The sequence below is a fragment of the Zophobas morio genome, unplaced genomic scaffold (assembly GCF_036711695.1).
Source record: "Zophobas morio isolate AGI-343-1 ecotype UQ-CSIRO unplaced genomic scaffold, CSIRO_AGI_Zmor_V1 ptg000118l, whole genome shotgun sequence".
Lineage (NCBI taxonomy): Eukaryota > Metazoa > Arthropoda > Insecta > Coleoptera > Tenebrionidae > Zophobas > Zophobas morio.
The window spans coordinates 42,481-66,395 of NW_026972223.1; the positions used below are offsets into that span (position 1 = coordinate 42,481).

Consider the following 23,915-nt stretch of genomic DNA (forward strand, 5'->3'; position numbering starts at 1 on the left):
ACTACCAAGAAACTATAAAAGTTTTATTTAGTTATAAAAAAACATTTGATTCCTTTAAGGTCTCGCTAAAGTTTTTACCTTAAATTCTAACACTAAAAAATAACAGGCTGTAAAGTTTTCAAAAAAATTAATATTATATTTAATTAATGAAATAACACCGCCTTCAATTGATTCCGCTCCGTTGAAGGAACTAAAAAATATATATATATAATAGAATTTTTCGTTTAAAACTTAATTTATTACTCAAGATATTTAAATGTTGATGGTAAAAGAAGGGCATCAATAAGAGTATCTTTATCGCTTAAATGCAGCCATATGTCACCTACACAAAGTTTTAAAATAGTAAAATAAAATAAAAAGCCTACTTTTACCATTTTCCTTTTTTTTAACTTTTATTACTTGAGCAACATTAAAAAGAGCATGGTTATTATATACATAGTCTACAAACCAAGGCTTTACGATAAAAGACATTTCAACTAGTTAAAAACTACTGGGTCCAAAGAAGAGAAGTAATTACAAATAATTCTAAAAGTAACACCTAGAAAGGAGTCGAGAAACCAAATTTAATAAGGAGTCACTACGTTTTTTAAAATCTGGAAACTGAGCTTTATCTTCGCTAAGGGACGAAGAAGGGAGGCAGAGGTCTAGACTGCTAAGCAGAAATATTATTACCCTTCTTTTCCTAAAGGTAGTTAATTAACGTATTTAAAGTGCCAGCAAAGTGTAAGTGTATATTCTTTATCAAGGTAATGCTTATAATATATTACTTTTCCAAAGTTTTTGTGTTATGTTAAAAGTTTGATTTAAATGGATTAACTATCCATTCTATAATCCTTAGTAAAGTTTTTCAGCGACGCGATCTACGTAGTTGTTTAAGCTCATAAAAGAAAAATATACAACCAGTGTCATAGATTGTTAGCGTTAAACTGAAATACCTAAGAACGAAAGGGGAAAGATTTACAGCAATAGTATGCGTTGACAAAATATCTAAATATCTATACATAACATTTAAAATATAAAGAGTTGGGCATTACATAGCTCCCCCAAAACGCAAGCTAACATAGTTCTTCAAGGACTAACCTATTCTTTGTAAAAACTGTCCCTACTAGTAGTGAGGCACCCGGGCCAGAGCCCGAGCACATACGGAAAAAAAAGAGAGAATTGTCCCTCTAAAGGCGCTCAAGCAGCTTAAATAACTGTTGTCAAAATGTATTTTATAAAATGAGTTAGCAAAAAAAAAAGTTTATTTAACCGTTTAGATAATATTTAAAACTAAATACGTGGTCTCGCGTAAACTTCAACAAAATTGATTTTTACTACTGATATAAAGGATTTAAAAAAACGGGATAATTGCGGTGCAAAATAATTTTACGTCGCTAGTGCAGTGTGCAAAAAACTTGTTGGAAATTGATTTTTGTTTTCTCGCAAATCTAGCTTTCTTTGATATTTGATTGTTCTGTCAAAAACTGTTTGACGGATTATTTACAACTCCCTATGATCAATTGCAAGGCATAAGGCACTGAGCAAGCAAAAATACTATTTACCAGCAAGTAATATTATGCTAGAACTTAAACGTACACAATAAAATTTAAGAAACAACTTTTTTAAGAATTACACAACACAAAAAAAATGTGCTGAGTATTGTTATTTATTAAAAAAACATTAAGTTATATTAAAATAGATAAGATCGGGCAGACGAAAACATAATAAGGGGAACTTTTAACGATAGTATCTGCCTCGCTATGGATAATACAATTGTATAAACGAGGTAAATTGAAATTTTCATCCTATTTTTAACATAGTTCTCAAAAAACAATCTTACAGCCAACGTGTTGCTGTAAAGTATAAACAGCACTTGTTAAAATTTCGTAGTTAAAAAGACTTAAAGAATAACCGTTCTCAAGCATCTTAAGTTTTGAAGCAAGTTGCAGGTGGTATTTAAATATCAAAAAGATCAATAACATCTTGCCAGCTTTCTTTAATTTTCCGGCCTTTTGCTCAGTTTTTTTTTATATTAAAAGGTTGCTCTGTACATAATATCTGCTAATATTTCATTTATACCTACGAGGGGAGTATTATTAATTACTTTAAAAACCATTTAAAGAAACGAGCACAATAGCATGGATATATAGAGGTGATGTCTTAGCTTACACCCCTTTCAAACAAACTCTCATCAGCAACACCTAGTGGTGTGCAACCTTATACCATGTCGCCCAAATTGTTAGCAAACTCGGCCATTTCTCTTGATTTTGAAATAATTGACGAAGCTATCGAAAAATCAGAATATGACGAAAAACAATATAGGGCAGTGAAGTTGTCTAATGGTTTAATTTGCCTTCTTGTCTCTCTTAAAACTTCCCACAAAATATATGTAATTATCTGATACCTTTAGTAATATGGTTAATGAAGTATTCTTAATATCTAGAATGAGATTTCTTGTGAGCTATCTACCCGTCATAAGGAAGGTTCGGTTGCTGTGTTGTTGGTTACATTTTTCCGGTTTAACATGTAAAGCTTATGGGATCGACGGTGACTTGGAGGAATGTTTTCCCTTTGACCATCCAGACCCTGACGAATTGAAAAAAAGTCCTACTTTTAATTTTAAAAAACCGCATTCTGGTTTTTCAGCGCATTGCAAACAAGTACTAATTATTTTTTAAACACGAGATCAACTATTTACATTTTATAATACAACTACAAAGAAACAGAAGAATTCTGCAGCAGCCTTGTGCATGGGCGTTGGAAGCCTATCGGAACCTGACAACATTCCTGGTTTAGCTTTGTTTTCCCTTTTCTTTTTGTTTCATAACTTGTGTCTCTACGTTTTCTCTACTTAAGCCCAGTCATAAGATTAGTTAATTTCGCAAAGTTTACGATTTTATATGTTATTTCCTATTTAACAAATCACAAATAAGACATAATTTTAAAGGAGAATTTAGTTAGTTGCGTTTGTTTTTCAGCAACTTTAGCGTTTTTCACTTCTTATACCAGTTGTTAATTTTGATATTTGAGATTTTATTCTTAACTTTTTTTACTTTTCTGATTTTTTTTGACTACTAAATAAGTGTCTTACTATAGTAATAAAATCTTATATGAAACACTAAAGTACTAGTGTGTTCGAGTGATGTAAATTCTTTTTTTATTGTTAGTTTTATATATGAAATATATTGAGTTATTCATACTTTAAAGGATTGGCTCACTTTTTGGAGCACATGCTTTTTATGGGAACCGAACTATATCCGGACGAAAATTCGTTTTCTCAATACATACAAAAACACGTGTCTTTCTTTTCTATTATAAACTACGCTTTTGTGATTTGTTAATTTTGTCTAAGGGCGGATCGAGCAACGCCTCAACGGACTGCGAGGAGACTGTGTTTCATTTTGATTGTCAAACAAGCCACTTTCCAGAAGCTCTAAAACAGTCAGCACTTAGATTTTATTATTATAAGAATTAATTAATCTAATTTTTTTTATAATTTTTGTATTGATGGAATAATTTTTTTTTGCTTATCCCACTTTACCTCCTGTTAACTATTAATATATAGGTTTGCACAGTTTTTTATATCCCCGCTGCTAAAAAGAGACTGTTTGGAAAGAGAAATGGAAGCGGTGGACAATGGCAATTTTTTTTGCGTTTCTTTATTTTCTTTATCTACAGTACGAATTAAACTTTGGGAATCTGATGAACAACTAATCTGTCCAAATCTATTTTTTTTCACCAAAAATTTATTGCTTTTAAAGTTATTTATTTTAAGTGTGCTGTTGGAGTTAATCTTGGTCTCAGCCATTCTTAGTTACTGCGTTCATCAGTAATCCGTTAGTCTTCTACATTGCCTTTTTTAATTGTATATAATATTGTTTTTTTATTTTTTATTACTAATAAAAAATACTATTTGTGAGATTTCTCCGCACAACTATAGATTTTATAAGATAATTTTTTTATTTTATATTGTACTATTTATTGTGTTTTTATAGTTTATTCTTTGGTTTTCGTGGGCAAGTCTTCTTTACATTATCTTCAAAGTTAATATATTTTTAATAACTTCTTAACCAAGCAGTTTAAGAATTAACTTTTTTTGATGTTAACTTATAAACTTATCTAAACACATATTATAGTAGTAAACATTCTTAACACAGTTCTATAGTTTAACTAATTTATCGTTTAATTTTTGAAGTTGTCTCTTAATATCATTACTACTAAAATAATAGAATATATATATTATGTTATTTTTTAGATTTATAGAAATTGGTAACTTAACTTTTTAGCAATTAATAATTGATTTTGTTTGAGTTATAGTTACGATCCGCTACAAAAGTATAGCATCTTTTAATCTTTAATGCGAAGAAGATTGTTAGCAGTATCTTATCTCGGTGGGGTGATTATTTAGCGCTAAAATGGGAAAGAGTGAGAAAAAGGGGGACCGAAAAGCTCTTTTTCGCGTCATTAATTATTTCTTTTTTTTTGGCTTTCCGGTGCGACTAGCAAAGTAAGCGTTAAGATTAAAAAAACATTAGACAATATTTTGTTGTTCTCTCCTGATTTTTTTTTCGGTACATATTGAATTATTATTATTTATATGTTTAAAAAATAGTAATTTTTAAGTGCATTAAGAGTTTTGGGTTATTTTCTACAGAAAAGGCGTATTCTAACGAACTATTTGGACAAAAATAAATTGCACCGAACTTCTATTGGTGGCGCGGCAGCCTTGGTGGTGCCGAAACGTTAAAGGAGGGTGGGTTAACGTCATAGGAAATGGCTAAAGAGCTCTAGTCATTCAAAGTGGAACGGCTAGGAAGTTAAGAAGCGTCCATGAAGTTGTACCACAATGATTCCGGGGCACGGAGGATCTCTACAGTTAGCGAAAACAAAAGTATTATATACGATAACCACACCAAGATCTTCTAAAGAGTTCACGTTTTTAACTCTTTAATGGAATGCGTTATCGTTATTGACGAAGAGTGTATTTTTTAGCATGGCAAAGTGCACCGGCATTCGCGGAGTTTAGTAAGGGGTTGATTCCGTATTGGCCCTGTTGGCCCCCTTTTTTCCCTTCTCAATAGGGTTACTCGGTCGTACTCGCCTCACTAGTAACAAACATTATTTAAACGGGGGTCGCAACTTTACGGTCGCCGCCATATTCAGAACAATACGTATCTTGTGTAGAAAATTTACGGGCGGAGTTTTACTTTTATCGCGCTTCGTATTGTTCTTTGCTTATTTTTTTTATTATACGTAACTACACATGACCCATGTGTAGTAGGAAAAAGCTAGGGGGTCGCAGAGTGTCTTATGAAATTTATAAAATATCGTTTTACTTTTTTGTTTTTAATTTTCTTTACATTTTTTACTTAGAATTTCGGCTCTCGATGCACTCTGACACGTGTCGACAGCGCCAGCTCTTATATTCTTGTGCACGACGCGACCATCCTTTGCACCGTTTTTCATGGGGTTATAGATTTCTATTACTAAAATTCATATTATATTAAAAAAAAATTTTATACAGGAAATCAAGAAACTCTTGACAAAAATCCACGTGAATGTGGGATTGAAGTTCATTCTGAACTTGCTAAGTTCTTCAAGTCTTTTTATTCAGCAAACATAGCCAAACTGGTTGTGGTCTCTTCAGGTATGGCATCTTCCTTCTTTTCTCCCCTTTTTTATTGTACGATGCACGTTTACTTTAATATATTAAGAAAGCCTGGAAGTCATGCAAAGCTGGGTGGTTGATTATTTTTCGGAGATGCCAAATTTACATCTTGAGCGCCCCCTTTTTGGTTGCTGTATAGATTTCTATAAACTACAGCAGCATAGTTGATTGCTTGCACTTTAGGAAGTCCAAATTCACGTGTTCATGCAGCCTTTGACAGCGTGGCTTTCCGCGAAGTCGTGTATATCACGCCCGTGCAGGAGACTCACGAGATCAGCGTCATTTGGGCGCTTCCCTCTTTTGGGCATCGCGTACACACTACTAATTATTTTGTTTTTGCGTATAACTTTTTATAACGTGGCGCGCCCTGCAGTACCACCACAAACCAGAGGCTTTCGTTTCTGAATTGCTTGGACACGAGGGTTTCTTTTTTTATATGCAATGCTTCTATTTATTGAGAAGTGCACACTTTCAGGTTCAGGAAGCATCCTTCATCTTCTAAAAGAGGTCGTTATGTTGTTAGTAGTCGGCCATGTGTACGTTGACGAGCTTTTCTAGCAAGGTTGGGCCCTCGGTTTGAGCGCAGGCAGTTTTCAAGGAGACTCGGAATGTTGTATTTTTTATCTTCTTTATTGTTTCTCGGCTCGATGAATCTACATTCGACAGTTGATTCTTTTGGACTTCTCTATGAAGTTCTGGTGGAGGCCACAGAAGTACTTCTTTACGTCTTTCGGCTTATATCACTATAAACGCAATAAAGGAGGGCATTGAGAACTTCGTAGAAGTCGTAGCGGTGGTCTTCCAGTACATCCGTATGCTCCTTGCAGGGCCCTTACCCGCGTACTGGCGCCACTCCCACCAGTGTTTGTCCCTTCTTTAATTTATGGACCAATAGGAGACTTTTTGAAGAGATCGAGGCGATCGCATCCATTCGCTTTAAATTTCACGAGGAATTGGACCCTTGTGAGCTTGCTGTGGTGCGTACGCATACACCATTCGGCATATGAACGCCCATCTACTTACCAATAGGATTTGGCTTGCTCATTGATGAATTACCCTGTCAAAGAAGTTTTAACTGGACCCTGTCTGTTCCGCGCGTACGACGAAGAGCTCATTAGGGACTTTCTTCAATTCTTAAATCCAGTTAAGAACTAACTTTATATTAGCGATGGATGGGGTTGTAAGGCGACTATGTAGGAGAGCGTCCGCGTTTCCATCCTCTCTAAAGTTTTTGAAAAAAAATGCCGGAACTCCGAAAAATGGTTTGGCACAAAGCATGCAAAGGAGGACCTACAGCCGCAATGGCTACGCACGTGGCTTTTCTCTCCAGTGGACTCTGTACGTCTTTAGCATATTTAACGTGCCGTACCTACTTTGTTTGTATCTTTACAAGCGTTTGACGCTCCCGGCGAGTAATAATTTTATTCCCAAAGATTTTATCTTGATAACTCCGCCCCTTCTAGGTACCTTTTGCTATGATTATTATTATCATTATTATTACGCAATCTCAAGTACCGAGCTATCCCGTTGTTATCATGGCCACACCCCATTGCCGTCTCTGGCACAGAGTGGACACGACATTTGGTCTCCCCCGCGTTATAGCCCACTTCCATTTTGTGTATCCGTTTCAGAATATGGACCCGCGCACAGGTTTTGTTTATTGCTATTTGGTGAACGTTATAATGATCTATTTTTCAGCGGTTCTTGCGCGGTTGTATGTAATGGTAGTGAACTACAATTTGTCTCAAACATCTTATGCTGCCGAAGTGGCTGGTTTTTTCTTGTTTTCACTGCTACTATTCTGTTGCCTTTCTGATTATTTTTCTGCGATAAGGCTTTTCCTATTCTTTTAGCGATTCGGATGGCCTTGTTTTGAAGGTACATACTTTTCTTTCTCTTTAGAGCACTACTATTTCCTTTATATTTACAGTTAAGTGGATATAACGATAAACTCTTCTCTCTGTTTTCGTGTATACTCGACGCCATCTGCAACTTTTTCGTCGATGAGGTTTAGTTATGAGCCCTTTTCTTAAACCGTTTGTTTTTCATATGTCCGACCAGAAAACTTTTGAATTGTGCAGAGACGCTCTTCAGCGCGAGCTTGAGGTTATCGTTGTTTCCTCGCAATTCTCGCTACTGGGAGCTACTTGCCTCTCTTCACCATAGTCCGCTTTGCTAAAGCCCTCTAGGCTCTCTAAAGAGCTTAGGTTACGCATTTTGCGGAAAGACCATTGGTCCACTCATAATAAGGTACTACACGGGCACCACAGTCATATCGTTATTGCTGCCTCTCTGTGTATTCGGTAGATTTCCGGATTGACGGGCTTATCGCACGAAGATCTTCTCTACTTTTCCATGCGGTTTAAAGAAACGCTCTTTGTGAACTCTCTGCTTCAGGGTCTTCCTGTGGGCTTTGCCGCGTGTGCGTTAGTATGAAATAAACTCCGCCAGGGAACATTTCGGCGGATGATGCCAGGCGCATGATGCTTTTCCTGCTCCACCGCGTGAACTTTGGACCTCTTCCCTCATTTATGCTCCCCGAGGTTTACTCCATCCTTTTCCCCGTCTCCTTTCGGGTAAAGCTGGTTTTGAAAATAAGTCACGTGTTACTCGTCTTCTCGTCGGAGATCACGTGGTAATGGCGCCCGTGGCTAGTGATGCTGATGGTAACAGTGTTGTTGAAAATTACTATCAGGTGGTTTTTTCTTTGCTGTTTCTTGCACACGTTATATTTAATGCGAGGCAGCTGGGGAGGATGTCGGTGCGCCGTATGTGCCTCATCGCCATTTTTATTGGATCAACACTGACGCGTGGCGCTTTACAGGGCTTGTGGTGCTTCAGCTACTAGAATATATCATGTGCGAGCCATGCTTTAGTCAGTTAAGGACACGAGAGCAACTCGGCAAGTGCTATTAGTAGCTGCCTGTCCTTGTACATCTGAATCACTGTTGTTTACTGTAGGGTACGCTGTTTCTTGTTCGTATAGAAACACTGATGGCGTTCTGGGTTTCAGGTTCGAAGCAAGCTAGCCCTAAGCATCCCTTCTTATTTTTCTTTACGGCTAGTTTTCACGTGCGCACTCCCTCGGACAAATATCCTGTGGCTTTTGTGGACGCCCGAATCGAGGTAGCTCCTTGTTCCTACTACTTCTCTCCTCTTCTTTCTGTCTCTTTTCATCTCAGAACTTCTTGTCTTTCTTTCTTGACTATCTGCTCAATATGAGAGCACGCGAGTACGAAACTCTTATTGAGGCCTTTATAGAAGCCGCTCTCCAGTCGCACTCTTGCCTTACAGATGAAGTGGCCCAGTAAGTTCCAATCCGATCCTCAAAGATCTACTCTAATGTGCGCAGGAACTGGGTCGAAATTTACGAAGGGACGCTCTTATTCGACCGGCATCTTCGAATTGCGGAGACTGCGGGCAATATAACTAAAGAAGAGCTCAGTGATGTAGTGAAGAAGTACCTTTATTATAATTTCCAATTTGCTTTTTTGTTATTTCTGAACTGTTTTCCAGTCTCCTTCTCTCTCCGAATAAAAGACGCAAGTTGAGTGTGCGAGTGGTGGGCAAAGGAGAGCTCACCTCTTATAAAGTAGAAAAGACGAGTTTGCGCGGAGACGGGCTTCTTAGGCATCACTGCTTTGAGGCAGAGAGCCTCCCTCCTTTGCAAAAAGGCACTTGCGCTTGTGATCTATTTATTGAAGATCTCGATTTGTTTAAGTCTAGTTTAAGTTACTTTTCAATTGTCCAAAGAATTCTTATATAGAATAAAGTGTAAAAAGCAGAGTCCTAGCCTTGTCAAAATCCTTCTTTTACTCAGTTACAGTCTTTATTCCCGCAGGACCAAGTAGTTCCGGGAAGCAGGGTCTAGCCCCTCCCCTCCCGCACAAAAAGAGATGCTCTTATGCTGCCCAGAATAGCTGCAGATTATAAGTTTGAGACTAGAAGTCGCCATTAGTTGTCGTTAAAATTGTAACTCTGGTTTCTAATGAAAGTATAGTTTTAGCGTTCTATATGCTACTTGTGTCTATTAGGACGCAAAAGTCTTTCAGTTAGGTAATCAACTAAAGGTTTTTATTATAAACGTGCGCCTATCGGGTTTTTCTTTGGTAAACTCGGTCTTAACTTCTAAGAGAATTTCCTTGGATCATTTTTGGAGAGTTGTACAATAGGTTAATACAAATATATCTATCGTAACACTACTAGTAATATACCGAAAAACTTTTCCTTAATATAAGGGCTTACTTTTAAGATCTAATAAAAAGAGCTTACTTTAACTGTAATTTTTATTTCAAATGAATTTTATTATAAGAAGTCAGCGGCTAAAACAGTAAAAAAAGTTAACTTAAAAGGTTATGGTACGTACATTAGATTGGTTTAAAAGTAAAAGAAAGTTTATTAAAATTTGTCTACTTAATACTTTTTGGTTTAACAGCTTCATAATAAATAAGCTTATCGTTCTATTGCAAGAGCTAAAAATCCAATTATTAATACAAGCCTTAATCAAACTACAACTTAGCCAACAGTATAACTACAGAATTTAGGTAAAAAAATTAACTTAGCCAGAAATCCGACAACACAAAATCTATTTACAACAAGATTTTTATATGTATCATAAAAGGCATTTAGCATTGCATGAATTTTATTCGGGAAAAGGTCGTCCGCAAAAAGAGAAAAGCATGTGTTCGTATTCTCTACTACAAACACCGTTTCTAAGTCTCCGGGAGCCAGTTTGATATTTTTTACTGTTCGGTTCCTTGTGACCGCCCATAGTTTTGCTCCGTAAGGGATTTTTGGAGTGTGGTGGACTGTTGAGTTGAAGTCTCCTCTTCTTTTCCATCTAGAAGAATAAAGTAATTGCTTTTAAACTTCTATGTACTTTTAAAAGAGTTGGCTTATATAAGCATTTCTCACTGTGAATCTATATTTTTATTATATAAATATAAGCCTCGGGTACTCTATAAGTAAGGACCGTCTTAGAGCTCATTTAGAGCCTGCTTAATGACTTACAGGTAATTATTTGCCTAGTTGTGTGTGTTTTTATATTCACCACTATACCGTCAGCACTTTTTTAACTGGCTTTTTACGTAAAAGTCGCTTTTGTGAAATAGTGCGTTACTGGAGTGGTAGATTGAAGACTCATTGTAGTGGCGTTTGGTATGTTTGTTTTAAACATACCGTATTCCAGTATAATACAATGGGTACTATGTCTCTGAGAGTGACCACTCTGTTTTTGTCAAAGGCGTCTTAGTATAGAGGCATATATTTTTTTATTTGTTTCTATTGTTTATAATATAATAGTTGCCAAGTTTTTTTTGGCAAGTCTATTATATTTTAACTTAATGATGTTTGAGTAAAGGCATTTGGTCTGACTTGACTTAAGCAATTAGTTTAAACAAAAGTTTTTTTTGTTTGACATAATTAGCTCTGTCTGTTTGAAGCTACACTTTTACTTCTGATGAGTTATTGCTATTTTTTGTTGAAATTTATGTTTATTAATACTGTTTACTGTATATATTCTTTTCGTATATGCAGATTCGTTGGATTATACGAGGTTACGAACTATTAAAACAACTGAAATTTATTAAAATCTTAACAGGAAATTAAGTATCGCAAGCTTTGATATTACAAGGCCTTTTTCAATTTATATCTTTGCCTGATCTCTATCCAGCTCGAGTATTAAATTATGTTTTTTTATAAAGAATTGAATAAAAGAATTAGTAAGTTGTGAAGTTTTTAATCTTTTATAACGTGTTTATATATTTTTATTATTGTTACTTTTCAATTTTCCTTTATATGTTATGATAGTTCGCCTTAGTTTATAAGAGGTCAAATATATAAAAAAGTTTTAGAGGAACTTTGTTAAAATAGTATTTACTTTGCACGTTATTCAGAAAGCAGTATTTACTTAATTATTAAAATAATAAAGAAAATTGTAATCGAGTTAGAGACAAGGAAAGTGATAGAGGGGAACTCGAAAGGATTGTGTGACAATCTTTCTTCTGGTTTATGCAAGCGGACTCGCTATCAGTTCGTCGCGTTGTTTGCGTTGTACTGCATCTTTCTGTTCCCCTCTTTGTTAAGTTCCCTCAAACTTTGGCTCTAGCTATTTGAGTATCCTTACTAGCTAATTTATTACAAAGTTATTCTAACTTTTAGTGTTTATTATTATATGTCAAGGCCCATATTACTGTTGTGTTTTCCTGAAGCCATTTTTTGCGCATTTCTATTCAGTAGTGTTCTTTCCATTAGAACCTCGAACTTATGTTATACGTTAACTGTGCGTTCCAACTTAATACAGTATTTTTTGATTCATAACCCGCTCATTGAAATAATTTATTTACCTTTATGCTTATATCACGCTAAACAATCGCCTTAATATTATATAACTAATTTGAATATTCAACCCCTATAATTTATATATAAATACTGCTTTGCGTATTGGTCTAAAGCCTCTGTGGCGCACATCGGAGTTTGTTAATTTGTGAATAGCCGATTTATAATAGATTTAATGCTATATGTTAAAAATTACCGGCTTTATTGCCTTGTAAATTTGTATCGTATATCTTTTACTATTTGTTTTTTGTGCTGAAGCTAAACAGTAAAAGTTTTATATTTAATCATTATATGGATAAGGTGAATTATTCGACCCCACATTTAATATTTTAGTTACCTATTTTTTAATAAATAATTTTTACAACTTGATGCTTTTTTAGAGGTTCATCAAGCGTCAGATTGTTTAATTTTAAAAAATAAAGAGAAACCAATGTTTTGAAGATGGTTCAACAAACTTTTCTTAGCCGGATAAGTGTTTAACAGAAGCTATATTACTAATCAAATATTATATATGCTTTTGTAAAGAGGCTTAATGTTTTTGGTAAAAGTGGGGGACCCTAACTAGATCTCTGATATACTTCCAATCGATAATTGAGTCTTACCGGCGAAATAACCGTCCTGCGTTTTATAAACATGCCCCTAGTCCGTTGATATTATGCTTTGTAAGCTTAAAAACTAAAGTTATTCCAAGTTTGGTATAAAAACCTAAATAATGCTAATTAATTCCTAAAATGCAAAGCCTCTGCCTTGTTATCAAAAGCTTTATAATGGATAGTTTTGTATATTTTTAGCCAGACTCGACCGAGAGAAAGCAGTCAAGTCCGAGTTAAGGTACTTAGTCTGAGTCCAGCGCAGTAATTGGCGATCGAGTTTCGATATCGACGGTTCTTCTAAGTACCAGGCTACCAGAACGTTATACTATCGATCCTCAGTTTAACTCGACCATCTTAGGTCGTAAAATTTTTTACTCAGTTCGTTCGGTTTGCCACTTGAAGAAATAACTTTGCATGGTTTTGTACGAAACCTTGGCACTAGCTTGGTGGCTACGTTCGTGCTAAAAAATTAGTTATATAATAGCATGAAAATTGGCATTATTAAAAGGTAACGCAGCTACGCTAATATTGACTAGGATAATATTAAATCTAGAGGGCCATCTACGCGAATGAATTCCAATTATTCCCTTTTAACTGAACGTCAGGACTCTAGTAAATGTTAATAAGGATTTTCTATTTAATCCTCCACGCGAGGATGTTACACACTAATCCTCACGGGGATAGTAGTAGAAGAAACTCGTTAAATTTAGTCTGGTGGTAGGTTCAGCATCCCTGTACGTTGTTATAAGGATACTTCATAATACCGGATGTGTAATTTTCGTGCGCTGACACTATCTACTCTAGTGACCGAAGTATATTGATCATTATTCTGTACAGAAACTATATATTATTTATTAATTTCATTAGCCCAGTGACTTTCTATAACGCAAGGAGCAGGCCGCCCCACAACCACGCGATAGAATAAAAAGATCTCTCAAGCCGCATCACTGGCCGCTTACATATACAATATTCCAACTAAGCCCTCACTAAGTTATATGCACGTACTAACTGGTATATTATGAAACGGTTATACATAGGGCTGGTGCTTCATATATGCAAACATTGCTGTGGTGCTAATTTCGGATTTTCAAACATACGCTAGGAATGCTGGCATTGCTTACATCTTTTTTCCTTATAGGCGGAGAGGTAGATTCATTCGAACTTTTAAAAATTGGTGTGGCTGTCATGCAAGTACCTGTGATAGCTGCGACCTATATGCGTTCGAAATTGATGGCTTAGTATCTATATTTTACAGTTTAGAGACTTGCATAATGAGTAAAGACAACTTGCACTATGCACCATTCCTGAACCATTAGTATAACCATCTGATGTGCAAGTGTGTGTAGATTATTTTTCAGTTAGGTAAATGCGCTATGTGCTAATCCCGTAAGTGTGTTGCGCTAGTCCACAAGTGATATATATAGCTTGCCTCATACTACCTGCAAGTACTCACGCAGTTCCTAGCCTAGAGATTAGAGAAAAGATAACTTCAAGATCGCTGAGGAGAGCCACCACCAGTATCTAGAGTTAGTAGCATCTTGTAAGTTAGTATAACTAATTAGGGTGACCCGACATCATGGTTAGTTTTAATATATTCATAATTATGTAATTGACACTGTTCTAGATTATGTTGGTCTAAACTCTAATAGCAGGTCTCAAAATGGCTTATTTGCATTTTATTGAACTACAAAGGGTGGTGTTTGATACCATAAATACTTGTGTTATCTGCAAGGGTATGGTATTGGATTCTATTAATATTTGGTACAATGGTACTAGTGTTTTTTTTGACTTGAAATGGATTTTAAACATTATAGCTTAATTATGATCACTGTTCGAGCTTAGACTGAGATAGTTTTAACATGGAAACATTAGTATTACTATAGGGCTATGCGTGGGGGTATAATAAGACTGTGTGTGAAGTATTAATTGTTGTAGTTAACTTAGTTAGGCCTAAAAACTGTAACTGCGTGTTCGATGTCAACTAACTACACAAGTTGTGTAACCTAAAACTAATTTTTAATGTTACGAAGTTCTAAGCGTAGACTATTAAAAAGAAAACATTGTTAGAACACTCAGAAATTTGATAATGCTGCCATATTAACCACGCAGAAGAGACATAAAGCATTTAAGCCTTTAGTTCTCGATGAGTGTAAAACTAAAACAATACTGAAACTAACTTAATTTATTTTTATCTAAAACACTACGCTATTTACTATATATATTATTTATAAGGTTAAAAGAGCTCTTAATTATTAATTAAATATAATTTCTTTACTTTACATATAAGTTATTTTGATCACTCCTAAAATAACTAGAAAGACCAATATAATGCTACACGACCCTAAAGGTCGAAAAACATACGGACAAAGGCTTTTAAGTTTGATCAGAATTTACAACTACTAAATTTGGGTGAACAACTTTAAGGCCTTGGTATTGGTTAAAAAATTGTTTATATTAGATTTGTATTTTGTAAGCAAAAGTATTTATCAGGAAATTCTTTCAAGTAGTTATCTTAAAAAAATTTACAACAAATAAGGAAGGTAGATAACATTTTTAACACTAACATGTAGACCAAAGTCAACCATTACGAATTAGAAAAATTAAATTTTCCAAAGAAAAATCGGCTTTGAGAATGTACCTGTAATATTTGTTGACTTCAGTCTTAACACAGCTCGCTAACCAGGTTTTTTTAAAAAATAATTTATTTTTCGGTTTTCCAGTTTTTTTGATAAAATAAATACTCTGTCAATTATGTTATAATACGATGAGTTAATCGACATATTCTTACTGAGGCCCGTTCTGCTTATTCTAATTTACTTTCACTTTTATGAAACATCTAATCAATGAAGAAGAACCTTCGGAATTTCAAGTATTCCAAAGCATTTTCTTTAATTTTTCTTTTTACAAAAGGCCCCCCGTAAAAGCGAGTGTAGGAAAATACTCACTTCGAAAAAAAATAGCGGTTAACAATTTTCGTTACTTAAGCAGGTGAGCAAATAAAATTAATATTTTAATACTAAATTGAAAAACGAGAACCTCGCAAGGTAAAAACATATATGGAAAAAGGCTATACTGTTAAAGATAAGATAATATAAAGTAACGAACAAATTTATTCAAATGTGGTATAATGGAAGAATATTATAACTGCTATAAAATTGTTAAAGATCATATATATTTTTATTACTCTTTTATCTTAACCCTTAATATTTATTTAGCAAAAGTAATTAATTTTTTAAGTTAATATCGATAAGAAAGTAAGTAGCACCAATAAATAATATTTTTTTAAACTATATAAAGAAATGACCGAATAATTTTATATATGTAGAGTGTTCAGCGGTTGCTCCTTGTAAATTAGAAAACAAATTATTCACCTCAGCTCTTTTTTAGTTAATTTGGAATACGTAGATGTTTGTGAGTCGGTAAAAAATCTTAAAAACTTTTTTAGAAAGTGTCTAATATTTAATTTAAATAGACTAGTAGGTTATTACTTCCCTCGTTTGTACTTGGAACATGTAAAACCAAAAGGGTAGGTGAAATTATTCATTAATAAAATCTCGAAATTTTTTTGATTTTAATGTAAAGTATATTAATAGGTTCCGCTATAAACTTAGAAAATGCTCTGCTATTGTTTTATTAATAATTTGTTTTCTCTATGGTTCACAAAGCCTAATTAAAGGTAGCCATGAATTGTATTATAAATCTCTTAAAACTATCATTAGTAATCCTCTTAAAAAAGGTTTTTATTTACTAATCTTTCATATCTTTTTCTTTAACTAAGACAGAGAATTTAAATTTACAAAAAATACATCAAATTTAAAGTTATATGTTGGGCCCGATCTTGTGGTTTATAAGGATGAGCCTAGAAATATAACATTACACGGTATCTCAAAAAAGTTGTTTACTCTATTCTTTGAAAGTCCCTATTAACTAATAAAGGGTTTATAAGAACACATCAACCTCTAAAGCTTTCGTTTCGTTGGATTAAATTAAACGCCTCCTCCTTATTATTTTCTTTTAATGATAGCTTGGCTGAAGTAACTAAGCGCTTACTTCTTAAAGTACTTTACCTAATTAATTTTTGTCAAAGGTAAGCGGGTTTGAGCAGGTGGACCCCGGTGCTTATTACTTCAAATTGGTGGAAAGTTTTTCTAAAAAGGAGGAAATTATAAAGATTATTGTCCTTAATGGCAGCTATAAAGTTATTAAAAGTATAATGTGGCCTTTATCCTTATAACTTAGGTTTAAAAGTTTGCTTCCTAATTTACATTGATACACTATTATTTAGTGAATCTTAAACTTTTCATTTTGTGTACGCTTTACCTTACTAAGGTTCTAAAGCATTTATTAACAAAAAAAAAAGAGGCAAAGCGATTACTTTATTTAAACGGAAAAAGTGTTTTACCGAGAAATTACATTAATTTTACCTTTCCAGTCTCCTCTAAGGTTCAACTGATATATATAATCATAAAAATTAAGAGTGCAATATAAACAATATCAAGTGTACTGAGTGGGCCCTCCGAAAATCCTCGGGCAGTCCTTTAAACGGAAATGTAAATGTGTTTCTTCTCTTAATACAAAATCTCTTTACTTCCATCTACCTGTCTAGTGCGTCTTAGATGGAAAAATTATAAGTTGTGTTGACCTTGAAGAAGGTCACTGCTGTTACGCTTGTTATTAACTTATTTTTAAAATTAATTTTTTCGGCAAAATCATTTACTTAGGCCATTATGAATACTCAGTATTGTGTGTCTTTTCCAGAGATAATGCGTTAAAAGTTGCTCAAATAGATTTTGTCATTTATCCAAGTAAAGTTTATGTTGATTTTATCCCAAAAGCTGTCTTAATCTATTTTTATATTGTTTGATCGCCTTATTATATTCCTTGCTTTATCATTGGCTGCGTAGGAAACTAGTATCTTTACTAATCAATGTTATCTTGTTTTTTAAAATTAATTTTGTTAAAGAAATCTTCCGCAATTATGATTTTTACACGAATTACGTTCCTAATCTGGCTCTCAAGCATCAATATATTCACAATAAAGTTTTATTTAATTACTTACGCTATTGCACTTTTAATTTTATAATTTTAGGTCACCCTCCCAACTTGTAAACTCGATTTTTCCTTCCAACAACCAATAATAGATCAAAAACCTTTACAAAAACTTCTTGAAGTTGCTCTTTTTTAAAATTTTTTTATAGTGATTATTCACGTTAATTAACTTGATAACATCTACCGACTTGATTTAACACTTGTATAAAAAGAAGCGAGCACGAAACAATACCATTATTGTGAGTTTTTCTGGATCAAGTTATCTTAGCCTTCTTTTTAATTGGATATGTTCTTTGCAAAGATTAAAACTAGTAAAAATATTATAGTTCTTATTAACTTTTTAGTAAGAAAGCGTTCAAAGAAATGGTGACCAAGTTCTTGACTACTAAACCCTGTCTTCTTCACTTGCAAAGTGACCTAATATCGACAGACGTTACTTTGCATAAAAGTTTTAGTAGTTGAACAAGCGTAAGTATTTAGTTAGCGTTGAATTGCTTAACTGCCGAAGAAGACTTTACAGGCTCCCTTGAATTTTCTTATTATTATTAAAACTTTTTAAAATCCTTATATAGTAGTAGCTTATATTTAATACAAACAGGACAACTTTTTAGTTGTAGCGTTTGATGAAGCGTCTTATTATAGAACCACTCTTTTTTTGCGCAACAACGGCGTTACAGATCAAAGCGCAATTTTTTATGATAAGGCTCGAGCTTTTTAAAATAAATTGGTCTAACACGCGTTATATATATATTTCGCATACTATAGAACGTAGAGAATATAAGTAAAGCTTGGAAGAATGTAATAAGCTTTAAAACTACAATAGTTGCAGCAATAATAAATCTTGGGTGATTATAATTTATATCTGTTAAACAAAATTATTTTAAGTTATTTGTTAGCTATAACATATTTGTGACGGACGCTGACAGCGTTGTACTGAACAATCCCTTTGCTTATGTGGATTTGCACAGCCGTCGGTGCGACTTCCACTGGCAAGTTGATGGAAAGGACGCATTCACTTCTGGTTAAACGAGCAGCGGCTTCCAAGGCAAATCTTACGTTTATCATAACACAGAAGAACTTGCGTGGCGGCCATATTTTAACGCCGGTGTCTATTTTGCTTCAAGTAACGAGCGCACAAAAAATTTTTTTCAAATTTGGTACAATATGTGATAAATAACAAAGAATTCGTAAATTTTAAAAGATTGGCGGAAAGTTAAAATGTTTACTTATTTATTAGCTTAACAATATAATTTTATATTTATAATTATTATAAAACTATTATTATTGCCTTTTAATTACAGTATATTATTAGTACGTTTTACAACCTCTATTTTAAAAAAAAGGTTAAAAGCTTATCAGTGCCTTAAAGGAAGAAGAGAGCAGCACGCGCTAATTATAGCCATGCATAACTTTTATAGGTTTTAACTGCGCTTCTAACGGTTTTCATCCATTATATTATTACTGCTTCAGAGGAAAATGGATTCTTGTTGGCAAAGAGGATAAATCCGAAGGCATACCGGAGCATCTTACAAAGTTTACTATAAATTTACTATAGAGACAGTTTGCTTTAATATCAACATAAGATTTTGTTACTTGGAACAAAAAAACTTTCCGGACGGCGGCTACTTTTTATACAAAAAAAAATACGAGGAAGCTTTTGGGAACGTGTAAATTTAAGTTTATCTTAAGGGGAAAAGGTTTAAACGCTTTTACATAAAAGTAGCCGAGACGAACTCGCGATTCTTCATGCCAACAACATGAATCAAAACAACCATATGAAACTGTATTATTTACAGAAGGAGAAAGCTTGGTATGTGACAAAAGATCTACAAGGGTGCAGATTTAATTAATAAAATATCACGCGTTTATTAGGTTTCCCAAATTTTTTGGTTAGTTTTGCTAAGAGGATGGCATTAACAAAAATCCAAAGGGGGGTTGCTTTATCCCTGTAAAATGACACTTTCTACGCCTTCTCAATGGCTATTATTCAAGCGGGTCTTTGAGCAAAACTGCACAGATTTACAATATAATGGCTTTTAGAGTACTTATTTTAATCCAGACAGTTAAAAAGGCGAAAAAATTTTATTATTATAATTAAATTTTCTTAAAAAGTTGACTATATAGTATAAATACAGTTAAAGTTTTTATAAAAAAATGTTTAGGACGAGAGGGACAAACCACACATTGCAGGGTTTGAACCTAAAAGGCCTATTGGCTATCTAAAAGTGTTTTTCCTTCCGATGATATTAGTTGGCATCCTGATGCCGCCGTAAATATAATAAGAGGAATTTAGAAGAGTGACAGGTAATCAGTAGAACTCGAACCTTTCCAAAGAAGAATCAATCCGATCCGGGCGGGTGAGACTAGTCAAGGTCGAACGGGAGGGCTCATTCATATCCACTTTTCATGGTGGTTTAGCATACTAGGAACTTAAACCACGTGCTCAACATCACCTTCGATGTACTCGTTTCTCTTGGCATCGGCTTCTTTACAGGCTACAGCAGAAGTAAACAGCGATGGGCGAGCTTTTCATAATCCAATCAACAACAGAGGAGCAAAGGCAGTTAAAATCTATAGAAACCAGTTATAGCGATGCTGTGCCTTGCAATGCTTGAGCACGAGACTCCGCTTCTCACATAATCTATTATTGGTAAAGTTAATATAAATACTGTCAGAAAGGTAATGATAGAAAAGTCAACTTTCAGGAGATCTCCTGGAGCAGTCTAGGAATCTTTCGGCCGCAGCAGTTAAGCAACTCCTGCAAACGATATTAATATATGATATCGCAATGCTGCCTTAACACACTATAGTAAGTGAACCTGTACTGCTCTACAGAATCTAGAGGCAAAACGACAGAGTCAGCGGAGAGTTCGCGTATTAGGCAGGGGCCTTCAAAATAAGTAGGCGCAAGTACTAGAAATAACAGAAATCAATAGTACAGAGAAGCTGGAGGAAAGCAAAGAGAATATAATACACGCAAAGTATAAAAAGCCAAAAAAAAATAACCTTTTTCCTGCTTATCACCGCCGTACTGAATAACGCAGAATCCCTGCAGCAGCAATCCGCACACTTGAACTGAATAGGGCAAGATCTCTTTTTCATTAATGCGCAGAAACTTAGCAAGCGAACCATATTGTTTAAGCCAAAACTACCTTTGAAATCCTTCTGCAAGCCCTTAAGAAGATGTGCGCTCATTACGGCTTCTAGCAGCCTGTGGACGCCCTTTAAGTTTTGTGTATACTCAAACTTCATAAGGAAAAATCTAAAGACCCTGTCGGATGAACGTTTAAAGCAATTCTTCTAAAATGGTGGGCGATGAGCTGAGAAGCGAAAATCTTATAAAAGGCATCGGCAACGTGTTCGTGCTCTTGAAGAATCTACCAAAGTGTGTTAAGCCCAATAGAGAAAACTTTTAGAGCCGCCTCAAAGTAGATAATGCACGCTCTTCCAAAGTATCCGATCAACACACAGAAACTCTGAAGGAGTTAACGTGACAGCCTCCTCCCAGTCGGTGTCCTGCAGGAGATTGGAGATTCCAACGACTGCACCACACCTGTAGCAGCGGTAGATGGCATTGCGTACAAATAATGGTCAGTACACACGTGAACTCTTGTACCCTTCGCTGACGCTCCTGACGTGCGCGTCCTCGAGTTGCATAGTGTCGCTTTCCTCCGGAAAAGCAAACTGCCTCGCACAAATTCAAAGTTAGATTTGCTAAACAATAGTTACTTTAATATTAACGCCTCTTTGTATTTATGTTCGACTCTTCCGCGCAGCAGTACGTACGCTACAGTGTTATGAACGGGTTGTTTCAAGGTAAAAAGGTGCGTTTTTGCGGAAAAAAATTTCTGTACAAGTTGCTATGTAAACTTTATAGGGTGCAGTGGAAAAAAAACCTTTCTAGTGGATAAGCCCAGAGTATCATACAAGGCGGCTAACGGCTTCAAAAGTTCACGGCCAAAAAGAATTTCACGATCGGAGCGAAAACTTTTCTCCAAAGCAAACAGTTGAAGGCCCATCAAACGAACGCGCTACATTTACGAAGTGAAAAACAAAGATACTGAAGACAATAAAAATCAACCGAATGCAAAAGGCGCTGTAATATATTATACTCAGTCCACCGGAAGATGCCGTCCTCGCGTGCATGCTCGATCGACTCCAGCATCGACTTGAAGACACAAAACGTGACGTGGCGGGTTTGCACGATTCCCGTGATTTCTTCGGAGAAGGAAGTAATGGAAACAAGCGCGGAGTGACAGAGCTGCAACAAGTTATTAAGGCTTGATAAAGGATATGTGCTACTGGCAAACCTCAATAGAGCGATGAACATCGTTGACCAGAATTTTGCTGACAGCGGGTCTCACTGAAGCCTAGAGCGTTATCAAAAAATGATTAAGTGCAGCAGGCCAGGAAGCAGGGTGACCTACCAGTACATGGAGGAGGTCGCGATGACTCTGAATGAAAGTTTGCCCGATTTCATAAGCCCTCAAAATCCACCGGTGTAAAATCAGCTGGAACAAACAGCAACACACTGACAATACTGAGAGTTTTAGGGCAAACACGGAAGCAACCTCGTTAAGAAAGGGAATCTGAAGACGGAGAACGCCGTGCTTCAAGTAACGGGGGATCTGAAACTTGGAGGAAAGCCGCTCCCAAATGCCCAACAGGCGACAGTCATCATCTCTATCCAACTGCATTAAGAAGAATGATGGATCTTTCACAGCTACAGAAGGCTAAAAGTCTACTTCAAAATCTACACATTCTGTCAGAGTCTTATAGGAAATGGCACCAAGCGCCCTATCCTCGTAAAAGTAGTGACGGAAGCGGCCTTTCAGGGCCCCCAAAAACACCTTTCGGAGTTCCGTTCTCTCCACTTTTGCTTTGACCACTGGAGTTCAAGGAAATTATAAAAGACTGATAGAAGTAGCGTGGATTACTTAACTGCCAGACAGGATGGCCGTGTGCTGCCCGAACGAGATCAGATGGGAAGATAATGCAATGATGGTCATGCCTACCCCGAATTGCTCGCAGGAGTATATGCACTCCTACACAGGAGTACATGATAAAGTACAGCGACTAACGCCCAAAAACATAACAGGTAACGGCGAACCTCCTTCGCTTTGAGAGGCAGAGTATACTTTTCAAGCAGCAGGTTCTTTTCGACCTACACCCAGGCACATGATGTTATTGAAACATCATTTATAACAAACTAACCTGAGCCCAGTTAGCTCCACTATAGAATGAATTCTGCTGAAGAGCTTGCATAGTCTGCTTAGCAGACTGCTTTATATGCTCGATGGTGGCCATGAGAAGCTACATATTATAAATCCGCGCTGGGTAGTAAAACAAGAGAAAGAGCGAATTTTGAAAAAACCTGCTGGCGGGCAGGAGTGACCTGAGCCATTCCCAGAAGATTTAGAAGAAACCTGTAAATGTTAACGAGCCGTAATTTGTATAAAACTTAGCAAATTTTCGGAAAGCAGTAAATGGCCTACCGAGTCGTAGCGCCATTTATGACTAAAGTAAACATCACGACAAAGGCTACAAGAAAGACCACTTTTGCCTATCACAGCAAACGGAAATCAAAGCGCACGCTAGTGCCACGTGGTAGAAAGCAACCTTCATGTCTTCATCGACGGTGGGATCCGTTTCCACTAGTAACGCCAAAGCTATGGAAATGGCCCCCCTCAACCCTCCTGCGGGCCGGCCCGTAAATTACGTGTAGAGCTCATACAGCGAGTGCACTACCATATGTCAGGACGGTATAGTCCCCGAAGCTCATTCGGTAGCCAAAATACTTGAGGATGGGATACTGTGCAACGATCGAGAGGAAACGAGCCACGTGGACGCAAAGGTACAGCAAGAGCCCATTCAGGTAGTCTCGAGAGCTGATGCTACATAGTAGCCGCGGAGGTTATATAATGGTCTTCTAAGAAGAACCTTAGCCTTTTCATTAGCAGCTTTTGCCCCAAGACAAGACCAGTTATGGCAAAAAGCAACGAATTGAACCTCAATTAAAAAATGTGTGATGCCCGCAGCAACTACACTCAGAACCTTAATAATACCAGAAACTGATCAGTTCCCAGATATGATGGATCTGCTCCTCTATTTTTATGCTCGAGATCAGAGGCTTTCCATACAGACCAACGATGAAGCCGCATAGCACGACTCCTAGAATACCTAAAGGTAACAAAACGGAGAGTTGAGAAGGACGCTTACCAGTTGTTAATTAACACGGGCCACCTGAAGTACTACTTTCATACTCGCAAACCCAAAAAACGGCGAAG

The 23,915-nt window shown here is 35.8% G+C and overlaps 2 protein-coding genes and 3 long non-coding RNA genes across 6 annotated transcripts; 4 read left to right on the forward strand and 1 right to left on the reverse strand.

Annotated features, from left to right (window-relative positions):
• Nucleotides 1-2,532: 2,532 nt before the first annotated feature.
• LOC135145004 (uncharacterized) lies at nt 2,533-3,615 on the forward strand. Its single transcript, XR_010283300.1, has 5 exons — nt 2,533-2,642; nt 2,703-2,772; nt 3,190-3,278; nt 3,335-3,423; nt 3,548-3,615. It is a non-coding gene; the product is annotated as an uncharacterized LOC135145004 (long non-coding RNA).
• Nucleotides 3,616-4,791: 1,176 nt separating this feature from the next.
• Nucleotides 4,792-9,416, forward strand: LOC135145016 (nardilysin-like). Its single transcript, XM_064077139.1, has 30 exons — nt 4,792-4,873; nt 5,356-5,451; nt 5,507-5,629; nt 5,697-5,777; nt 5,834-5,961; nt 6,024-6,072; nt 6,126-6,157; nt 6,209-6,260; nt 6,317-6,363; nt 6,411-6,490; nt 6,546-6,627; nt 6,680-6,793; nt 6,848-6,988; nt 7,044-7,113; nt 7,163-7,300; nt 7,349-7,423; nt 7,485-7,528; nt 7,581-7,658; nt 7,712-7,756; nt 7,817-7,900; nt 7,958-8,048; nt 8,102-8,193; nt 8,250-8,345; nt 8,397-8,418; nt 8,475-8,552; nt 8,612-8,663; nt 8,716-8,776; nt 8,833-8,957; nt 9,003-9,110; nt 9,167-9,416. The coding sequence occupies exons 1-30, from the start codon at nt 4,813-4,815 to the stop codon at nt 9,414-9,416; spliced, it is 2,595 nt and encodes an 864-aa protein (XP_063933209.1). The 5' UTR covers nt 4,792-4,812.
• Nucleotides 9,417-10,384: 968 nt separating this feature from the next.
• Nucleotides 10,385-11,316, forward strand: LOC135145038 (uncharacterized). Its single transcript, XR_010283306.1, has 3 exons — nt 10,385-10,503; nt 10,598-10,662; nt 11,186-11,316. It is a non-coding gene; the product is annotated as an uncharacterized LOC135145038 (long non-coding RNA).
• Nucleotides 11,317-18,498: 7,182 nt separating this feature from the next.
• LOC135145036 (uncharacterized) lies at nt 18,499-19,459 on the forward strand. The gene is made up of 5 exons (XR_010283304.1): nt 18,499-18,785; nt 18,972-19,046; nt 19,099-19,161; nt 19,212-19,295; nt 19,349-19,459. It is a non-coding gene; the product is annotated as an uncharacterized LOC135145036 (long non-coding RNA).
• A 108-nt stretch (nt 19,460-19,567) lies between these two features.
• LOC135145011 (uncharacterized) lies at nt 19,568-22,922 on the reverse strand. Of its 2 annotated transcripts, XM_064077134.1 has the most exons (22): nt 22,843-22,922; nt 22,739-22,792; nt 22,571-22,673; nt 22,374-22,516; nt 22,200-22,319; nt 22,056-22,139; nt 21,939-21,998; nt 21,710-21,889; nt 21,525-21,659; nt 21,372-21,476; nt 21,245-21,312; nt 21,070-21,181; nt 20,899-21,005; nt 20,781-20,839; nt 20,635-20,721; nt 20,448-20,541; nt 20,328-20,386; nt 20,210-20,269; nt 20,082-20,153; nt 19,953-20,028; nt 19,807-19,886; nt 19,568-19,637 (listed from the first exon to the last, which is right to left on the reverse strand). In XM_064077134.1, the coding sequence occupies exons 1-21, from the start codon at nt 22,891-22,893 to the stop codon at nt 19,844-19,846; spliced, it is 1,872 nt and encodes a 623-aa protein (XP_063933204.1). In that variant the 5' UTR covers nt 22,894-22,922; the 3' UTR covers nt 19,568-19,637; nt 19,807-19,843. The 2 variants fall into 2 exon arrangements, with proteins under 2 accessions (XP_063933204.1, XP_063933203.1); XM_064077133.1 differs by lacking the exon at nt 19,568-19,637 and having other exon boundaries at nt 19,776-19,886.
• Between the last annotated feature and the right edge of the window lie 993 nt (nt 22,923-23,915).

What these genes read in the sequence shown, in the direction of transcription:
- LOC135145016 (XM_064077139.1), top strand. Translation starts at nt 4,813, where the DNA reads ATGAAGTTGTACCACAATGATTCCGGGGCACGGAGGATCTCTACAGTT. An exon ending in ACCCTTGTGAGCTTGCTGTG is followed by an intron (nt 6,628 to 6,679) that starts GTGCGTACGCAT and finishes ACTTACCAATAG; the next exon opens with GATTTGGCTTGCTCATTGAT. An exon ending in CGGATGGCCTTGTTTTGAAG is followed by an intron (nt 7,529 to 7,580) that starts GTACATACTTTT and finishes TTATATTTACAG; the next exon opens with TTAAGTGGATATAACGATAA.
- LOC135145011 (XM_064077134.1), bottom strand. Translation starts at nt 22,893, where the DNA reads ATGCAAGCTCTTCAGCAGAATTCATTCTATAGTGGAGCTAACTGGGCT. An exon ending in CAGAATGTGTAGATTTTGAA is followed by an intron (nt 22,320 to 22,373) that starts GTAGACTTTTAG and finishes TTCTTAATGCAG; the next exon opens with TTGGATAGAGATGATGACTG. An exon ending in ATGTTCATCGCTCTATTGAG is followed by an intron (nt 21,890 to 21,938) that starts GTTTGCCAGTAG and finishes AACTTGTTGCAG; the next exon opens with CTCTGTCACTCCGCGCTTGT.